At 43.7% G+C, this 18,904-nt stretch overlaps 2 protein-coding genes across 2 annotated transcripts; one reads left to right on the top strand and one right to left on the bottom strand.

Annotated features, from left to right (window-relative positions):
• Positions 1 to 5,546: 5,546 nt before the first annotated feature.
• LOC125540479 (UDP-galactose transporter 1-like) lies at positions 5,547 to 8,097 on the top strand. Its single transcript, XM_048704093.1, has 5 exons — positions 5,547 to 5,907; positions 6,474 to 6,723; positions 6,841 to 7,048; positions 7,240 to 7,471; positions 7,551 to 8,097. Exons 1-5 carry the CDS (start codon positions 5,797 to 5,799, stop codon positions 7,776 to 7,778), a joined length of 1,029 nt encoding a protein of 342 aa, XP_048560050.1. The 5' UTR covers positions 5,547 to 5,796; the 3' UTR covers positions 7,779 to 8,097.
• A 113-nt stretch (positions 8,098 to 8,210) lies between these two features.
• On the bottom strand, positions 8,211 to 15,159 carry LOC125540478 (putative 1-phosphatidylinositol-3-phosphate 5-kinase FAB1D). The gene is made up of 12 exons (XM_048704092.1): positions 14,621 to 15,159; positions 14,098 to 14,275; positions 13,439 to 13,981; positions 13,183 to 13,327; positions 12,698 to 13,045; positions 11,703 to 12,581; positions 11,113 to 11,447; positions 10,850 to 10,976; positions 10,588 to 10,749; positions 9,221 to 10,477; positions 8,872 to 9,132; positions 8,211 to 8,786 (listed from the first exon to the last, which is right to left on the bottom strand). The coding sequence occupies exons 2-12, from the start codon at positions 14,145 to 14,147 to the stop codon at positions 8,430 to 8,432; spliced, it is 4,464 nt and encodes a 1,487-aa protein (XP_048560049.1). The 5' UTR covers positions 14,148 to 14,275; positions 14,621 to 15,159; the 3' UTR covers positions 8,211 to 8,429.
• Between the last annotated feature and the right edge of the window lie 3,745 nt (positions 15,160 to 18,904).

Genomic DNA, 18,904 nt, shown 5'->3' with positions numbered 1-18,904 from the left:
AGTATAGAACATGTATAGCTCTCCTGATTCATCATATTGGAGCATGCAGATGAACATGTCTCCTAATCGTGGGTTGCGCTTCTAATTGCTGCCCCCTAGTACTTCTCTGCGATCGTTAACAATTTTGCTTCAATCTTTCACTATTAAGCATTCCTCACTTTTAGAAATCCTAAATGCACTCATGTGCAATGTAGGATGTCTTGACCGTAAGCTAACTATTGACATGCGACCTTTAGTCTCGATCCACTGAGGCACAACTGTCATCGGGAGTCCCTGTTCAAGAACATCGTATAGTAATATACTTAGCAATGAAAGTTTAGCTTGAAAAATAATGTATGCAAAAGATGCACTGAGGATAAATGGTAAAAATCATACCATGTTTCCTAAATAGATATGACCGTAGTTTAATACGATCACTATTGGTCACATGTTTTGAGCACTAAGATTTTCAAATTCAGGAAAATAATTTCTCTTGACAGCATCAAGATCCTCAAGCCATGAAACCTAATGACTTGTCTCCTCGCAGTTTAGTTCAGCCTCGGGACAGTGGACGATCTTGTCTACCAAGCGTCGGACAAGTTTGCTTGAATGGAAATAAGTTGTCAATAAAAATTACTTGTCAACTATTTTTAAATAAACAATATCGAAGACATAAATATGGTTGAGAAACTCACATAATGGTAGAACTGGAGGCGTCTGCACATCGACCCAGATGTCTCTATTACCTTCAATATCATCTTCCGGACGAATATCAAAGGTGATAATCATATCAGGCTCAAATGCATAAGCCTTACATAGTGCTTGCCAAGTTTTGCATTCAAAATAGGTGTATGTGTCTGCATTGTATAATTTGACGTTGAAGGTATAACCATGCTCGGTCTTCAAGTAACTTTTTTTACCTCCATAGTTTTGTTAGGACTGAAACCTATCTTATCCAAGACAAAAATTCTTGCATGGCAGGGGATACGCTAGTAGAATAGTGAAAAATTAAAATTATAAGTTGGAGCAAATGAAGCACAAGTCATGCTTAATTACGAAAAAAGAATTGTCGTTGTGACTTACTGTATCCACTTCGAAGTTCTAATCCAGCTTGATGCTGAAGCGTCTATCATCAACTAGAAAATTTCTGTCGCACAGGCCGCGCTGGTCTTTGCAGTATTCGCACTCGCACATAATGAAACCGTGTTCATCGTCAGACGACATTCCTATGTTCATAGGTGAAACATTAAACACTTATTAGTTCTATTAATTCAACTAATTCAACTAGTTCTATTAATTCAACCAGTTCAATTAATTAATTTGACTAATTCAAGTAAGCACTTACTAAAAATATACTTAAATAAAGTACCTCAACTAATCCAATTAACTAGTTCAACTAATTCAACAAAACTAGTTCTATTAATTTTCTTACTAAAAATAAAGTAGCTAGTTCTATATAGTAAAATTTTAATTAGATGATCAAATCTCATATAACTAAATTAAATATATATCTAACATATAAACATTAAACACTTACTAGTAATATTTTAATTAGATAATCAAATCACAGATACCTAAATTTTCTTACTAAAAATAAACTAGTTCTATTAATTCAACTAAAAATTTACTAAAAATAAACTAGTTCTATTAATTTTCTTACTAAAATATATAAAGTAGCTATATATAGTAATGTTTTAATTAGATCATCAAATCTCATATACCTAAATTTTCTTATTAAAAATAAACTAGTTCTAATTCAACTAGCTAGTTCAACTAAGCATTTACTAAAAATAAACTAGTTATATAAATTCAACTAATTCAAATAATCTCATATACCTAATTAATATCTAGCTAATTCATCTAATAATTGACATTAATATTTAACTTTTCTATCTAATTCATGTAACATTAACATTCTTATCTAGGTAATTCATCTAATTCGATCATCTAATTAACAATTTAACATGCATTAATCTAAAAAACAAAAAACAGAAAATAAGTAAAAAAATGTGTGTGTGTGCGCGCGTGTGCATGTACGTGTGTGTGTGTGTGCCGAGCGGCGAGGGTGACGGCGCGCGCGGGACGGGAGAGAGGTTGGAGATGGGAGATGAAACTGAATTTTTCGTAACTGCTATATATATAGGAGAGGTCTTTAGTACCGGTTGGAGTCATCAACTGGTACTAAAGGCCAATTTGGCCAGGTCAAGCGACGGGAAGCGGCCCTCTTTAGTACCGGTTCGTGGCTCCAAATCGGTAAATGACTGAAAATGAGCAAATGATGTTAGAAAGGGTTGAAAATTGATGACGTCGCTTTGAATGCTGCATACTGAACGCAAAAAAAGTCTGGAGTTCAAATAAGTTTAAAAAAAATGAAGTAACTGCGTAAGAGACGAGTTCTCGTCCGAAACCCTCATACTCCAAAAAAGATTGTCTAGTTTGTACATGAAGTGCGTCCAGTTTTTGCCGTAACCCTCTCTACTCTTTTGCACATGCTATGAGGCTGAAATGATGATACAATGTCAAGTTTCAACATTTTCAGAGTTCATTTTCTAGTGATTTTCAATTTCACGGTCATTTAGCTCTCTAAACAAATCGGTAAATGACTGAAAAAGAGCAAATGATGTTAGAAAGGGTTGAAAATTGATGACATGACTTTGAATGCTGCATATTGAACGCAAAAAAAGTCTGAAGTTCAAATAAGTTTAAAAAAAATGAAGTAACTGCGTAAGAGACGAGTTCTCTTCTGAAACCCTCATATTCCAAAAAAGATTATCTAGTTTGTACATGAAGTGCGTCCAGTTTTTGTCGTAACCCTCTCTACTCTTTTGCACATGCTATGAGGCTGAAATGATGATACAATGTCAAGTTTCAACATTTTCAGAGTTCATTTTCTAGTGATTTTCAATTTCACAGTCATTTAGCTCTCTAAACAAATCGGTAAATGACTGAAAAAGAGCAAATGATGTCAGCAGAGAGTGAGGGGCGACCGGCGGGGGAGGACCGGCGTGCGGGGGGGGGGGGGGGGGGGGGGGGGGGGGGGGGGGGGGGGGGGGGGGGGGGGGGGGGGGGGGGGGGGTTGAGGGGGAGACCGAATGAGTGGGGAGAGTGAGGGTGTAAACAAGTAAAATATACATAAAAATACATTGATTATCAATGATCTTTTTGTGTACAATCAGAATTGTCAACATGAGTCCTCAACGGTTTAGAAACCGGTAAAGACTCATATTGCGGTTGATATGATTTAGATGTTCTGCTCCTTCACACAAAAAGCATATGATTTGGATGTTGCGGTTGCGCGGATAGAAATGCGGCATCGGGCCTCGGCTGGTTAGGGACCAAAATCGTCCATTTATGCTGCAAACTCATCTTCTATTGCAGAAGGGAAGAGGGCCGACTTCTGCTCCTCCTCATCTGAGGAGAGCGTCTCCACTTTAACGGTGGATGGACGATGAGGGGCCTGATGAGCGTGGCGTCGGCGAGAAATTGATCTGGAGCTGGATCCACCGTCAAGAACTCGATCTAGAGTTGGATATATATGCCGTCCTGGCGGCTGCTGCCAAGTAGCCACCGCGTTTAGCAGCCAAGCAACCACCATGTTTAGGTGTTATTGGCACCCTTCTTCCTGCCCATCACCAACTAGGGGTGCGGCGTTTATTGAAGGTGTAGAAGAGGAGGAGTGTACAGATAAGCTTTGTCCATAGGTATGTGACAAGTCAAACAGAGTGAATGCTCGGAGGATTCTAAAGCGGAAGCAAAGAGGGTTTTTGGATGTCGGTCCAACGTGATGGATGTCCAGACTCCACCAGAGCTCTTCTCAGTTTTTGGCTAGGCTCTGTAAGATTTTGAAAATCCGAACCGTTCCGCCTCATTCGATGACCCGCGTTGGAGGCCTAAAAAGTCCGGACCATTTGGACGAAACATGTGCGGGTGTTTTGTTAGTCCGCGTTGTAGAGGCCCTGACTGTGCCAACTAACAGGCTATCTCTTCTTTTCTCTCCATCTGAAGAAGAAAAATATGTCACTTGGCAGCGTGTCAAAAACTGGTCAGCAAAGGGCGCCGGGAGGAGAGCAAAAGCAGCAAACTTTGCTTGACCAGCGACACTTGGTAGTGGTGGTCACACAAGCTTTTTCGAAGCAAGCGAGTCTAGATCTGGAAGCAACTTTTGACACTTCTCCTCCAAGTTTGACTTGGGCACTTTTAAGTGCAACGAATGCAACCTATAGTAGTTTTTTCTTCTGTCCTCCCGTTTTGTTTGTTTGTTTGTTTGTCCGCTTCTTTCTTCCTTGTGCATGCACAAGCAACCTTCCATGCTAGTGGCCCTTTTTCTGCTTGCCACTCGTCGGTGCCGACGGATATACCAACTCCACATTGGCATCTTCCTTTTTCAAATGAGAGACCAAGAGAAACTGGTATCACGGGAGGAGTGTACCTAGTAATTTCAGTGTAAACTAGTACTTCCTCTCTGTTCACAAATACTCCTATAAAATATTTTAGAACTACATACAGACTGTAATGAGTGAACAAACATCCTGAAATATGGATTGTCCAAAAAAACAACCCATTACAATTTGTCTATGTACATTTCATTTACGATTTTAAAACATCTTAATATTCGTGAACGGGAGGGAGTATCTATTTTCTTTGTACTTCCTATCTTGGTTCCAGTTAGTTAAATGAGAAAAGAAATCCAGCTTAGCCACCCATCACTATCAACCTCCGGCCGGCCTCTTCCTATCGCATGCCTCTGTAGACATGTCCGCCACCACCAGCCTAACAGCCCCTCCCCCTTCCCTCGCCATCCGCGGCCGCTGTTGTTGCCTTGCACACTGCACGAGTTGACGCATCTTCAGCCATCCCTTTACTCTCTTCTCTTCTGTGAGAACCCGACTTATCAGGAATGATATACTACTCATATCAATAAGAATTTTTTTTAAAAAAAAATTGGTGCCAACTACACATGAGTGAGGACAAAATGCACAGAAAAAACTAGTATTGATCCGTGGGGCGAGTCTAGATCCCGCCAGAAGTAACAACCAATAACCGACTGGTGTGTCCTTGGCGTTACACCTTCCCTCCTCTTTTCTAATGTTGGCGCCCCCCTTGTTGGCTCGACTCCTCATTGGCGGTGAACCTATGGGCAACCATGTCAACCCGTCTCCGGCTCGGTCCCGGTGCCGTCTTGAAAACACCAAAGATTTTGGCGCGAACCAAAGGTCATCAGATGTATTTTTCTTCTCCATGACAAACAGAATGCACAGGAAAATATCAATAGTTCATTTTACCTCTTAATACGACTTTGTCGTGGATGGCCGGCGTTTCTGTTGTTCTCATGTGCGTGAGTTGTTGTCGGCCTTGTGCATCCTAGTTATTTATGGTGCCACAATATCCACTTAGTGCTACATTTTTTGAGTTAACAAAAACACCATTTATTTATTTATAAGATAAGAAACATCTTAATAACTGGAAAAGAAATTGTAAAGGTAGTAGGAGAAAAGTATTCGTGGTACTGTATCTTTCAATCAACCCACCAATCAATGGATTTTAGGTATACGGAGGAGAGGAGAGATCCATTTGGATTCAGATTTCAGAGCGGCAGCTTCCTCCCTTCCCCTTCCTACTCTCTCCTACTCCTTCCCCTTCCTACTCCACTGACGCGGCCTTCTTCTTGTCTTCCTCTCCCCTTCCCCCTCCCGCCGCCGCCGCCTTCCTCCGCCGGGGCTGGTTCAGCTACTAACCGCGGCCGGGGGGAGGAGAAAGGCCGCCTCTTGTCCGGCCACCTTTCGGCTGGTTCAGCCCACGCGGGAGCCGGATTGAGAGATGGAGTCGGCCGCCGGCGGCGGGCTGGGCAGCATGCGAGCCGTGCTTGCCATCCTCCAGTGGTGGGGCTTCAACGTCACCGTCATCATCATCAACAAGTGGATCTTCCAGGTAACAGCCCCCTTCTCCCCCTCTCGCATCTCATCTCGCCGCCGCCGCCGCCAGGCCGCCCGCCGTCTCCATTGCTCGGATCTGCGGGTCGGGACACGGCCACGCCCCGCTTTCCGACCTGATTTGGTGCTAATGCGAGTCGGCCACACCCACAAGGAGCAGGAGGAGCAATTCGTAGCAACGCGTGGCTCTCCTTGCCCCCAATGGGGGAAAAAAGGTGCTCCCTTTCTGCGGTTTCCATAGATTCATACTACTCCAAGAAGCGCACATCCTCTTCGTTGGACTGGGAGCTGCCTCCTTCAGCAGCCCAGCTCATTCACTGGACCTAGTGGTTCAGTCTAATTTTGAGATGTTGTCCCCTTCAGCACTTCAGCTCACCACATCCTGTATGTAATCCTTAGTAGCAATGTTTTGCACCTGTAACCGGGACTCGATTTGCTCTTGGTTTACAGCGTCGTGTTCTCGATGCGAAAATGGAATGAACTATTAAGAACAATGGCCTCCTTTGTGGAGAGCAATGTGTTTGTTTGCTGATATGGCATTAACCCTTATGTTTTCTTCTGCAGAAGCTGGATTTCAAGTTCCCCCTGACGGTGTCCTGCGTCCACTTCATATGCTCCTCGATAGGGGCTTATGTCGCGATCCACGTGCTCAAGGCGAAGCCGCTGATTCAGGTCGAGCCCGAGGACCGCTGGAAGAGGATCTTCCCCATGTCATTCGTGTTCTGCATGAACATCGTGCTCGGGAACGTCAGCCTGCGCTACATCCCTGTCTCCTTCATGCAGACCATTAAATCGTTCACCCCTGCAACCACAGGTGCCGTACCGTCATTCTGTGCTCTTACTGCCTGTGTTATTCCTGTTCACAAAGAAGCAGTAGAGTTGTGGTGTTGCTGCCTATTAACAACTTATTTGATGATTCCGTGTGATGCAGTTATTCTGCAGTGGTTGGTTTGGAGCAAGCACTTCGAGTGGCGCATATGGGCTTCGCTGGTCCCGATAGTCGGGGGAATACTTCTGACCTCAATGACAGAGCTTAGTTTCAACGTTTTTGGTTTCTGTGCTGCCATGATTGGCTGCCTCGCCACGTCTACCAAGACCATCTTGGCAGAGTCCCTGCTCCACGGATACAAATTTGACAGGTACATGCTCATCTCGTTGTGTAATGTCTGATGCTTTAGCAACTGCTGTTGTCTCCTAAAATGATAAGTAAGTAGTTTTTCAAGTTAGAGGATCACAAGATTTAGTTCTTAATGTAGTGTTACTGCCAAGTTCAGTCATGTAAGTTCTTGCCTCAGTCAGATGATTTATTAAGTATTCTCTGTTCCTACAGCATTAACACAGTGTACTACATGGCACCCTTTGCCACCATGATACTGGCTCTGCCAGCAATGTTGCTTGAGGGAGGTGGCGTAATCGACTGGTTCTACACACATGACTCTGTTTTTTCTTCGTTGATCATCATCCTAGGCTCAGGGGTGCTTGCGTTTTGCCTCAACTTCTCCATCTTCTATGTGATCCATTCAACCACCGCAGTGACCTTCAATGTTGCTGGCAACCTTAAAGTAAGACAATTCTGGACTATCTATGTTTTCTTCCCTCAAGTTTCTCTTCTGGTTCTAAAACCTGCACATTGTGCTGTAGGTTGCTGTTGCAGTATTGGTCTCATGGCTGATCTTCCGGAACCCGATCTCCCCAATGAATGCAATCGGATGCGCAATCACGCTCGTCGGCTGTACTTTCTATGGGTATGTGAGGCATCTCATCTCCCAACAGCAGGCTGCTGCCCTCCTGGGGAGCCAAGGAACGAACTCGCCAAGAAGTCGGGTGGAGATGCTCCCCCTTGTAGGCGACAAGGAAGACAAGGTCTAGCAAGGGAATACTCCCATATTCAAGAGCCGTTCATTTCAGCGGTTGACGGTACATTACAGTTTGGGACACAGATGCTGAGTTGAGGGAGGCCAGTAAATTGGTAGGGGGGCAACACTTTCTTGTGAAGTTGCATATGTTGTACTCAGGCAAACTGTGAGGGTTTGTTCAGTCACTAGTTATCATAGGGTTGCTAGTTATCAACTTAATCAAACCCCCCCAGGACAATTCATGCGATTAGGATGGTGCTTCTGTTTTCTTGTTTTGCTGCCATATGTTTAGACCTTGAACTGCTGGTATGAATATTGATGCCATTATGATACGAGTCGTGTTTTCATCGAAATTCCATGGCGCAATTTAGGACATAGGAACATAAAGGTTAAGCCACTTCCAAAATTTAGTTATGCAGGAATGTAAAGAATTAAACAAATGATCTACAGATTATGTGATTTCACTTTACTGATTGTGAATTTTACAGCAATAAAACTTAGTGGTACATGTATTTTGGACCTCACTTTCCCCAAAAGTTTGCCTAAAAGATGCAAACTCTGGATAACTTTACAAGTGAATACACACACCCATCCCATGTACACTGCTTGCAAAATAGCTAAAAGTAAGCTTGGAGATGAACTCCATAACGGCGAGAGCAGTTCTTCACTGGATAGAGCACGACTCGGCTCGAAGTTGAGGCTTCTGGCTGTCGATCTTTGACAAGTTACAGTTGCCGCGAGTGCAATATTTACAGGTCCCTGAACTCTTCTTCGCGGTGGTCCAATCATCTGGGACCGTTAGGAAATACTTGGCCATGAACTTCCTGAACCTTTTCTTGTACTCCCTGGGTGAAATCACTGTCGGCGACTCATTCTTCGGCACTACGAGAGAAGTTTTCGCCCATGTCTCCAGTTGCTTGTCCCATGTGTATTGCCTCAGGTAATCGATGATGCCAAGTACAAATTCATGGTTTTGTTCATCGACTCCCACTAGTAGAGAGTAATCCATAACATTAACTGACTGCAAGCACAATATTTTTTGTTAAACCATATGCTGATAGAAACATGACTAATTTACCCGTGGTTCATGCGACGTAAATGCATACCGTGAGAAAAGATGTATCGTTCCAGATCGCCCGCTGCAAGAGATGTTTTGTTCTTCCACCAATATAGATTGGAGAAACACGCATGTCCTCCACAAAGTTTTGATCCAAGTAGACAGTGTGAGGGTCACTCGAGTCAGCTATGTATCGAGAGAAAACCGCACCTTTAAGATCGTATATCCGTGACACATTGTGTCCAAAGAGGAGATTTTCCATCACCATCAGATCAATCTTCACTTCCTTGCCGTGCCTTATCTGCTTAACCTGAAATAGGGACACTCACACTGTAAAAACACATGCACATCAGAAGAAAAAATTTGGAAATTATGCTCCATATATTGATGTAAAATACCTGATAGATGCCTAGAATTTTGGCAAGGCAGGTTTGGCTCCCGGTGTCGAGAGAGTGGTAAACATGCTTGAAGTAATCCGGGGCAAACTCTATGAAAGACTCGAACTCTGTCTTCTGTATTTGCTTGACGATGAACCTGCCATCCATTGTTTTCGCAAAGAAAGCCTTGCTCTTTCCGCCTTGCGCGTTCCATTTCTTGCATCGGCTTAAGGAAGCGACGTATGCAAGCTCAGATGGACAGCATTTCTGTCTAAGAGTGTAGAACTGATTAGCGTGCACACATATAACTGAATATTTTCCTTTGAGATTTGCTTTCCCGTTGACAGATATCTCCGGATGGAGGGAGGATGACAGGAGCGAGCTGTCGTAGTTGTACAGTTCGTCGGACAAAAAGCCTGCTTCAGAATCTGAAGATTCAGATGACCAGGATGATGAAGAGGCGGAAGAGGAAGATTCGGATAACATGCTAGTAGTGTCCGATGCATGACTCTCGACAATAGAATCCAGCAGGTGGCGGCGGTCCTCGGATATGGTGAGAGCACGGGAGATTATGCTGGATATCTCATCCTCTGACACAGACAAGACATTGCCACCCGGACCAACGACGAACCGTGGAGAGGGCGCCTCTTCAGCAGATTGTTTGTGCAAGGGTGGCAGATGAGATGGCGAGTAGCGGTTAACAAGCTCAAATTTTTCCAAACATCCGGCCTGAAGCTCCTGCCTGTAAGCCAATCTTAACTCACTAAGTGGACTCCAGACCCATTTCTCCCTGTCCTCCCATTCAGAAACTCTGAATTGTTGAATACCAAGTGGCTCTTGCTTAAAGGATATCGAACGTTGTACCGTTGGACCATTTCCCTGCCCCTGAGCATCCAATATACCTGATGTTCTGGACGGTGCGCTAGCTTGCTTTTCATAGTGCCTATCCTGATGGGTTTCATCAGTCACTGCTGATGAATGTCTGTTCACCCCCAGTTCACCAAACTGCACTGGCTCAATAGATCCATTTTCCTCGGCGATATCATCGGCCTCGGGTCCAGTTGCCGTTCGGTCATGAGTAAGTTCAATAGTCACCTTCTTCATGCTGTTACTCATTCTTTCTTTTCCAGCAGATTTACAAAGTAGAAGTCCATGCAACCGACGGTCCCAGACATACTGTCCAAGCAGAAGGTCCTGATAGAGCCAATTTACATCAAGAATCTCATGCACCGAGGACCTAGACACCCCATGCCGATCAACAGCCTTCATGAGAAAATCCTGCATGATGATATCAAATTATCAATGGACAATCAGAAAAATAGCAATTACCAGAAATCATGAGTAACTTCATTAAATTAAAGTAACAGAAAAAGGGGCATGCAGTTTACCACAAACTCGGCTTTCTCATTAACCAACATCTCTTCGAGTTGAGAAAACTCTTCAACGGGAAGGATGGTGCCGCAGTTGATCACCACCTCAGGAAACTGATTCTTCATGTGCTCTATTATGTTTTCAACTTCAGTGAAAATGGTAACTCCTCTGGCAAGAACCTAAACGAACACGACAAAGGCATTAGAGCGAATTCAGAAGGTTGGTATATAAGGTGACCATGAAATAAAAATAAAAGAACCAAATAAAAACTGTACATACATTTCTCCCCTGTTGCTCGAACAACTCATGTGTACTGGGATTATGGAACTCAAGGGTTTGCTGTGGTTTGCAGGCGTTGTATATTTCGACTGATGAATACTGAAACATTGCAACTTTGGAGCCCAGCCTGAAAGTTCAGACCCCAAACCAGAAGTAAGAAAATTTATCAATATTATTTTTTGCAAGAGAAGAAATTATAGACAAACATAAAATAACTTCTTGAATCATTTCAAATAAAATGCTAAAGGGTGTGCGTGCGTTACCCAAAAAAGCGCAAGCAGTCCCTGTTCACCGAGTGTCCACACACTGATAGCCTTCTATCAGCAGAGTGGCTTGAAAAGCTGAGTTCAAGGAACTTCCCGAATGAGAGATTCCGTGCCTCAGCCGACATCATCACTCTTCGAGATGATTTGGATATTCCGCTTTCCTGCTCACATCTTAGGCATCTAGTCCACATCCAAATTTTTCCTTTGGATTCACCAGACAAGCGATGCTCAGGCAGCAAACGCTTCACAAGAACTGTCAGGTTACCATCGCGGTGGGTGTAAGAGTACATGTGAGCCTCCGGAGGCTCTCCGCATGAGAAACAGCTTAGGTTCTGCCACAAGTAAATATTCAGGAATCATGAGCAGTTGTAAGTACCAAATTTGTGCAGCTGGCATAATGTTAAACAATAAATCATCTTCTTTTTTAGTAAACAGTAAGAAAGGATCCCTACTGATTCTTTTCATTAAAAGAGTCATGTACAAAAAGAAAACAGTAGTAGAAGGAGATTACCAGTGAAAATAAATTATCCCTGAAAATATTATCTAGATTGCTCAACATAAGAGGGGTAGTGTAACAAGAGCGTTACCTGATTCTGCAAAATGTCTTGCAAATATCGTCCTAAGGAGACGTCAAAATTTCCATAATAATTGATACGGGACAGATGACTCTGCTCACAAATGACCTGTTTTGCGATGCATTGGCTAGACATCAAAATCAGTATGCTTTGAGAATCCAACACGTCATCAGCCTCGTCAATGTGTAAGGTTTTCTCTTCACTGTAAGGGGTGCTGTGTTGCTCCTCATTTTCAAATGCAACTGACAATTGCTCATGTTTTCCAATTGTTGGATGACCAGCCAGCATCATTTGCTGATCTGTTTGTTTCTGGAAATCTTTTAAACTATCCGTGTACTCACCGGAATAATCAACTGGTCCATCAGTCATTACCATGGCATGAAGACCTTCACTTGGTACTTCTTGATTGAGCTCAGGTGTACCTTCTTTCTGGTGATCAGCTGTCTCTTGAGAAGTGACAGGTAGATAAATATTCTGATGGCGGAATTTATCGATGAATCCTCTCAGTGATCCCGAGACTGATGTTACTAGCATTTTTTCAGAAGGAAGTGCATGATTTGAATGGATGGTTTTACTTGCACCCTCCGTGAGCCCACTCGAGCAGCCATCCGTCGGTGAGTGTAAGGCATCTGAATTTGCAGAATGAGCAGTACTTGCCTCTGCATCAGAAATGTGCTCCACGGATCTGTTATACCTGACACCATTCTCTGCATGACTGACAGGAAATGATGGCCCTTCCTTCATACCAACAGAGTTTGGAGCATTCAAGAATACCCTCTGATCTTCAAAGAAGGATGCCTCAAGAACCAGGTGGTACGCTGCAAACACGGTGTAGAGCATGACTTGCTTGACTTTCTTCAGTTCTTCGCTATTTGCTCCTCGCAATAATATCTACAGAAAGCAAAATTTATAATGGATTCATGAAATAGATTCAACATGAATGAATCTTATGTATGATAATATTGACACTGAACAAATCTTCTATATGATAGACAAAGCACGCCTACCGTGCAGCCCAACGGCCTGGGAAAGCCTTCCAAGAACATCAATGTTTTCAATGTCCTCTTCCCTCCATCACCGGCACTGTTATGCTCCTCCACCATCTTTTCTATGTGGAAATAGTCGCACTGCTTCAGCTTCGTCGTGGTCATGATGTCTAAGACAGAGACTATAGGAGATCCAGAACAGCGAGCAATTCTCTGCAACCGGTCGAGCTTCATATCGAGCACCAGAGTGACACCTTGGTTCAGTAGAAGCTCCTGTATGTCCCGTGAAACTGTTTTCTCCACCAGGATGACATCTGGAGCACATTTCTCCATCACTTGGCTGATGGCCTTTTCCAAATGGTCCTTTTCCTGGTAAAGAACATACAAAAAGAAACCCCTCAAGTTGTGTTTCAGAAAAGAGCATAAATCATCTCTGACATACAAAAAAAGACAGTAGAAATGCGGATTCAGTATTTGAAGAAAAATCATATATATGCACTTCCAACCTGTCCCATGGAATCAAATGATGATAGACCGACATCGGAGTCCCCGAGGGTGCCTCCGAGCAGCAGCAGCTTGGGGTTGTGGCACTTGGTGGGCATGTGCTTGTGAGCTGCATACTTCCTGAACACCAACCCGTTGATCACCTCACTGCAAACAAGACACAAACAGCTCCATCAGAGCACCCTATTGCCGCAGTGACGATCCGGTGTCGATCAGCATACATGGCTTGTAATTAGGAGAATGGTATATATTAGTTACCACTGTCGGCGGGTGCCGGAGGCGACGCGCTTGACCTTGATATAAGACCCAGGGTCCATTTCATTTCCGGCTTTGCCGTCAGGCTTGATGAGCAGAGCAGCCTCCCAGGACAGGGCGGTTACGATGTCGAGCCAGCTTTCGCCGCCGTCATCTTCGTGGGGCAAGGATATGCCTGCAGACGTTAGGAATCGGGTTGTGAGCATCTTTAGCTGCTTGTCCATGGCCTTGAGCATCCCGGTGTGCCTGTCCTCCCTGGGACTAGGACTTGGGCTGGGTTCAGAGTCACTGGAGCTTGGCTGCCCCCAACTGATACCATCATGCCATTCATCATCGTCGTCGTCATCATCATCATTTGTGTGCACGCCCAAATGGTTGGTATCATCATCGTTGGTGGCCGGCTCTGGCGGTACCCAGACGGCATCACCCTCCTCAGGGTTATTGAATTCAGTGGCACCGTCAGAGTGGTCAGGTTGCTTGACCGTGGTTTGGTACGCCGGCAGCAGGAAATGGACACGGTTCGGTTTACCGTCGACGCTGCCATCCCTGCAGCAGCAGATACAGGTATATGTATATTTTTGCCTCAGAACCAAAATAGAGTACCTACTAGGCTGCTAGGGATGCAGGATTAGGAGGGAAAATGAGATGACAGACACACATACCTACTGATACTGCTGGTGCTGGTTGTGATGATGAGCGTATTGATATTCATGGCCAAATTACTGAAATTAAGCTCAGATGCCCCCCTTGCTAAAATTAAGCAGGCTGAAGAATGATGTAGTACTATCTCTGAATTTCCTGCCTGCCTGCGTGATTGCCCCCCCTCCAAGCTTGTGTAAACTGGAAGTGGAAGATATATTAGAAGAAGGTCATCGATATGAATGAATTAATCGACTCTGTCCGCAGCACCAAAAAAATATGAGGAATGTTCATCATGTTCATTCGGAGTACAAGTTTCAGAGTGTATGTATGTACATGTATGGAACAGAGTTAGGAAGTAAAAGGGGAACCCATCCGTCCTAGAGCGACAAAAAAAATCAATCAATTCAATTGGTTATTGAACCCATCCGTCCATGTCCATGTCCATGTACTCTGACTATTATCCTACTAGTAGTAGTAATTACTAGAGTAGATTGTAAAGAAGAAAGAAAGAATGCAAGTGTTGTGCTGCAGGGAGGAACTTACCCAGCCTCGCAGCTAGCTAGTTGGCCTCGGAGCACCCAAAATCACAAGCGGGAACGAAATGGGAGGGAAGCCGCGGCCGTCGTTGCCGCTGATGGCTGTGGCCGGAGTTGGACTTGGAAGCAGCAGCCGTTGGAGCAACAGAAGAGAGCAGAGCAGAAACAGGAGGAGGAGAAGAAGAAGTCTGTTGTTGCTATATGATATTACAGGTAGAGCCAGCCAGGATTGTCGCCGGCGACTGCGAGAGAGATGAAGATGGAGCAGCAGCAGCAGTTGGTGGTGGTGCACGGAGCTGGAACCGGCAGCAGCAATGGAGCAACGGAGCAGGGCAGGGAAGAAATAGGAGTAGGACAAGGGAGAAGGGAGAAGAAGACGACGAAGAAAGAGAGAGCCGAGCCGAGGCTGGCCGGTAGCTAGCTACTCGTGTCGTCGGTGTCTCCCTCCTCCTCTCTTCTCTCTTGACAATCACCCAACCACCCAAAACCAAGCAAAGCCAAGGATTGAGGAGATAGGAGATGAGGATTTGACCACCCGGCGCCGGAAATCGAACGATTGATTGATCGATCGATTTTGTACTACTACCAAAAAAATCTTTCTTTCTTTCTTTCTTTCTTTCTTTCTTGTGTGCCTCGCTTTCTTAAAATGATTCTTGTGCTTCCCACAAAAAAAAGAAAGAAAGAAAGAAAGAAATGATTCTTGTGTCTAGAATCTAGATAGATAAGCCAAGAGGGACTACTACTTTTTCCGAAATGATTCCAGCACGTTACTGCATTTGTGCCTAGCGTAGCCTAGGTACGCCGCGTGGGCAGGCCCAATAGACAGAGTAGACGTTGCATGACATGCACGCTGACACATGGACGAATGGATCATCCATTGCCTTCTCTTGTCCACACTAAACGCACCTACGTGTCCAGCTTACCCAGCCATTATTCCATGATGAATCAAATCAAACTTGTTGCGCTGCTGCCCGCCTGAATTATTTGATTGTGCCCGCATATCCTGTGAGGATGCCGCACGCGATTATTCACGGCGTTTTCTTTCCAATTCACTCATTAACCAATTAGTATATGTTTTCTTCTTCCCGTTCATTAATCGGTTATTAATTTATTAGAATCTTTTCTTGTCCATACGATGGCGAGATTTAGTGCCGGATCATTAGACAGAATCAAGCATTTAACTACGTCAATCAACTGCGGTTCCAGTGCGTTGGTCCTAAGCGGCATGTGTGTATGATGGCTTCTCGCCTGTCATCGACAAGGTCATGCCGGCTCCGATAAAAAAAGTGACGACGGTGGCTCATTCTAGCAGCGACAATGCTCGTTCAGAAGTCCAGGAATCTCAATATAAATTTTATTACTATGTTTCATATGTTTTATGATTCCTTCTAATAATCTGGATTCCTTTAAAAACCATTATATTTTATGATTTCTTCCATCAATATGTTTTATGATTCCTTCTAATAATCCTACTTTCCGGAAAATAATGGCCAATGTTTTCTTTCGTAAAACAATATTTATAACTACATGAAAATCTACGCTTGTTCCACTCCTGAATAGAAAATGATTGCCACTTTCAAATTTACTTTCGCCCAATGAATTACATTTTGAGGTGGCACTTCATCTTAGTGAGTAGGGATTATCTTTCTAGTGAAGCAAGGTGCACAGGTGACTGATATCCTCTAAGGTGGCGTTTGGTTCAAAGGATAACCACCCAGGGGATAGGGATAGCCAGTTTTAGAAGGGATACCACTCGTTTGGTTTGTGAGCGAAGATGGCTGAGGATAACCAGATACCTGGGAATATTCCATCAAAAGCTGGCTGAGGGGAGCCGCGAAATTATGGCGGATGGTGGCAACCACCCACCCGCGATGCCCTCCTGAGCCAGGGAAACATTTTCCTTTCTTTTCTCACCCCTCCCAAAAAATGATATATATGTTTTGTATAATTAGTTTATTTACAAAAAAGAACTCAAATTATAAGATATCCATCTTCCATCCTTCTTACCAAACATAAAATTGGCTATCCTTAACCACTTCTCAATTTGCAACCAAACACGAGAATAAGGATATCCCCAACCACGTGGTTAGGTATATCCTTAGCCAGCTAACCTTGTCCATGAACCAAACGCCCCCTAAGTTAAGTCATCTAACTTTGTAGAGGCTGGTATGTGAGCACACCAAGTCACCTCAGCAAAATCTCTTTCTGCAACTGGATGCACACACACTGCGAGTGCGTTTGTTGATATCACACACAAAGTTATGGAAAATAGGAATTTACTCTTGAAATTTTCAAGAAAAAAACATATTAACCAGTCATGATCATATAAAAATCGCAGGAAATAGGTTACCACATGAAAAACTACACTACAATTTTAACTCGCGTTGCAAAAAAAAGTTATTGTTATTAATATTGATTTGCAAAACAATATATAAATGCATGATTTCCTTTCATAGGTTTTTTAATGAATTATTTTGGCCAAGTTCTACAAATGAGCGTACTTGTGTCCAGAATAGCATTATCCTATGCGTACTTGTCAGGCCAGATGTGTGGCTAGCTATATTCTAGCTCATGTGTGCAAGCAAGGTGACATGATTAGATACACCAATAATTCCTACCAGAATTAATAATGAGAAAACTACGGATGATTGATCCATATTACTACTATTCAACATGGTGTTGACCATTTGAGCATCCGACGGGACGGATCTCCACGCCACAAACAAATAATTCCCCTGTCCACATATGCCCATCGTCTCCATTCGTTAATAAATGGTGTTAGACTCAATTTTTTTTAATAAATGGTGTCAACCGTTGGAGAGCATGAGAAAATTTTAAACCCGCAAATTAAGCTATACCATGGTCTTAAGTGCACCCACCATAAACATTTCGCAAACCGCTCCATGAGATAAAATGAAATTTTCACGTCTCAAAAAATAGCCAGATAAAGATATAAGATAGAAAATTAGTAAGTCGAGGAATCAAGCCGACCATGCAATCTGCTGTAAAAAAAAAAACAAAACAACCGACCATGCAATCTATCCTATGAATATCTTGATGAAAGATGCGATCCTCTCAAGATATTATGCATGTACGTCCCTTCAACAAAAAAATATCATGCATGTACGATCGATGAACATCCAGCTAGAATTTGGTGGTTAGACATGGACAAGATCCATGCATAGAGACACATAGTCCAAAATTCGATACGGGACAAGATTGTACGTACACTTGCAAGGTGGTAAATTTGATGTGGCCGGTCGATCCATTGGGATTAACTGTCAGTGGACCGGTATATCACATCATGTGTGGATAGAATTCATCTTTCAAGTCAGGTAAAAAAAACATGTAGGCTGGATGTACCAATCACAAAAGAAACAAAAGGCAAAATGTTGATCGATTTGGCCTGGCAGACGGCGCATCCATGTAAGGTCACCTCGATCTGAACCAGCGACATACTCTGCTGGTAGGTGGCCACAGGTCCATAGACAACTAGTAATTGACAGATGGAAATTAGTAGAGAGGGTATGTTGTTGACTGAAGAGAAAATGAGCTACTTGACAACTATAAATTCGAAAAATAAAATGATTGGCTGGGCAGTTAGTGCTAGGAAAAGAGTGAAAGGAGTTTGCGGCGTGGCGTCAGGATAGTCTGTTCAAGAGCATCTACAATTGGACCCCAGATGCGTCCAAATGCGTGGGCGTGTTGCCCGGTTACTGCGTGGACAGAAAATCACCCAACTGCACGCCTCATATCCGGCACAAACGTCTGGACTGACCGACACTCCTCATATCTGGCTCATATCTAGGATGGATATGTGACACCCAAACATGGCTACCACGTCGGAGTGACAACTAGGGCCCACGCCAATTCGTCCATATCCACTCCCTCCTTGTCCAACTAGTCCCCTCCTCTTCTCCGTTGGCCCTCGTCCGTACATGCGCCACTGGGGTTCCGCCGCCATCATTATTCCGCCGTCACCCAGGGCTTCGCCAAGGTCGCCTCCACCGGACTTGAAGCCACCATCATACTTGAAGCAATGACATCGAAGAAATTGCCGATTTGACATGCTTTCTTTGTCAGGCTTGGTTCGTGCAATGACATCATGTGCTCCAACGATCTCCTTTCTTCAGGAGACTTAAGGACCGATAAGCTCCACCGTGTAACCTACGTTGCATTGATACTTGGATACATATCGGATACACGATTACGGGGATATGTCGGATATGTCAATTTTCTAAAAACTAGGATATAAGGATACATTTCTATATACATATTATACGTCAATTTT

Source organism: Triticum urartu, chromosome 2, assembly GCF_003073215.2.
Source record: "Triticum urartu cultivar G1812 chromosome 2, Tu2.1, whole genome shotgun sequence".
NCBI classification, from domain to species: domain Eukaryota; kingdom Viridiplantae; phylum Streptophyta; class Magnoliopsida; order Poales; family Poaceae; genus Triticum; species Triticum urartu.
This window is presented reverse-complemented; position numbering and strand designations above follow the sequence as displayed.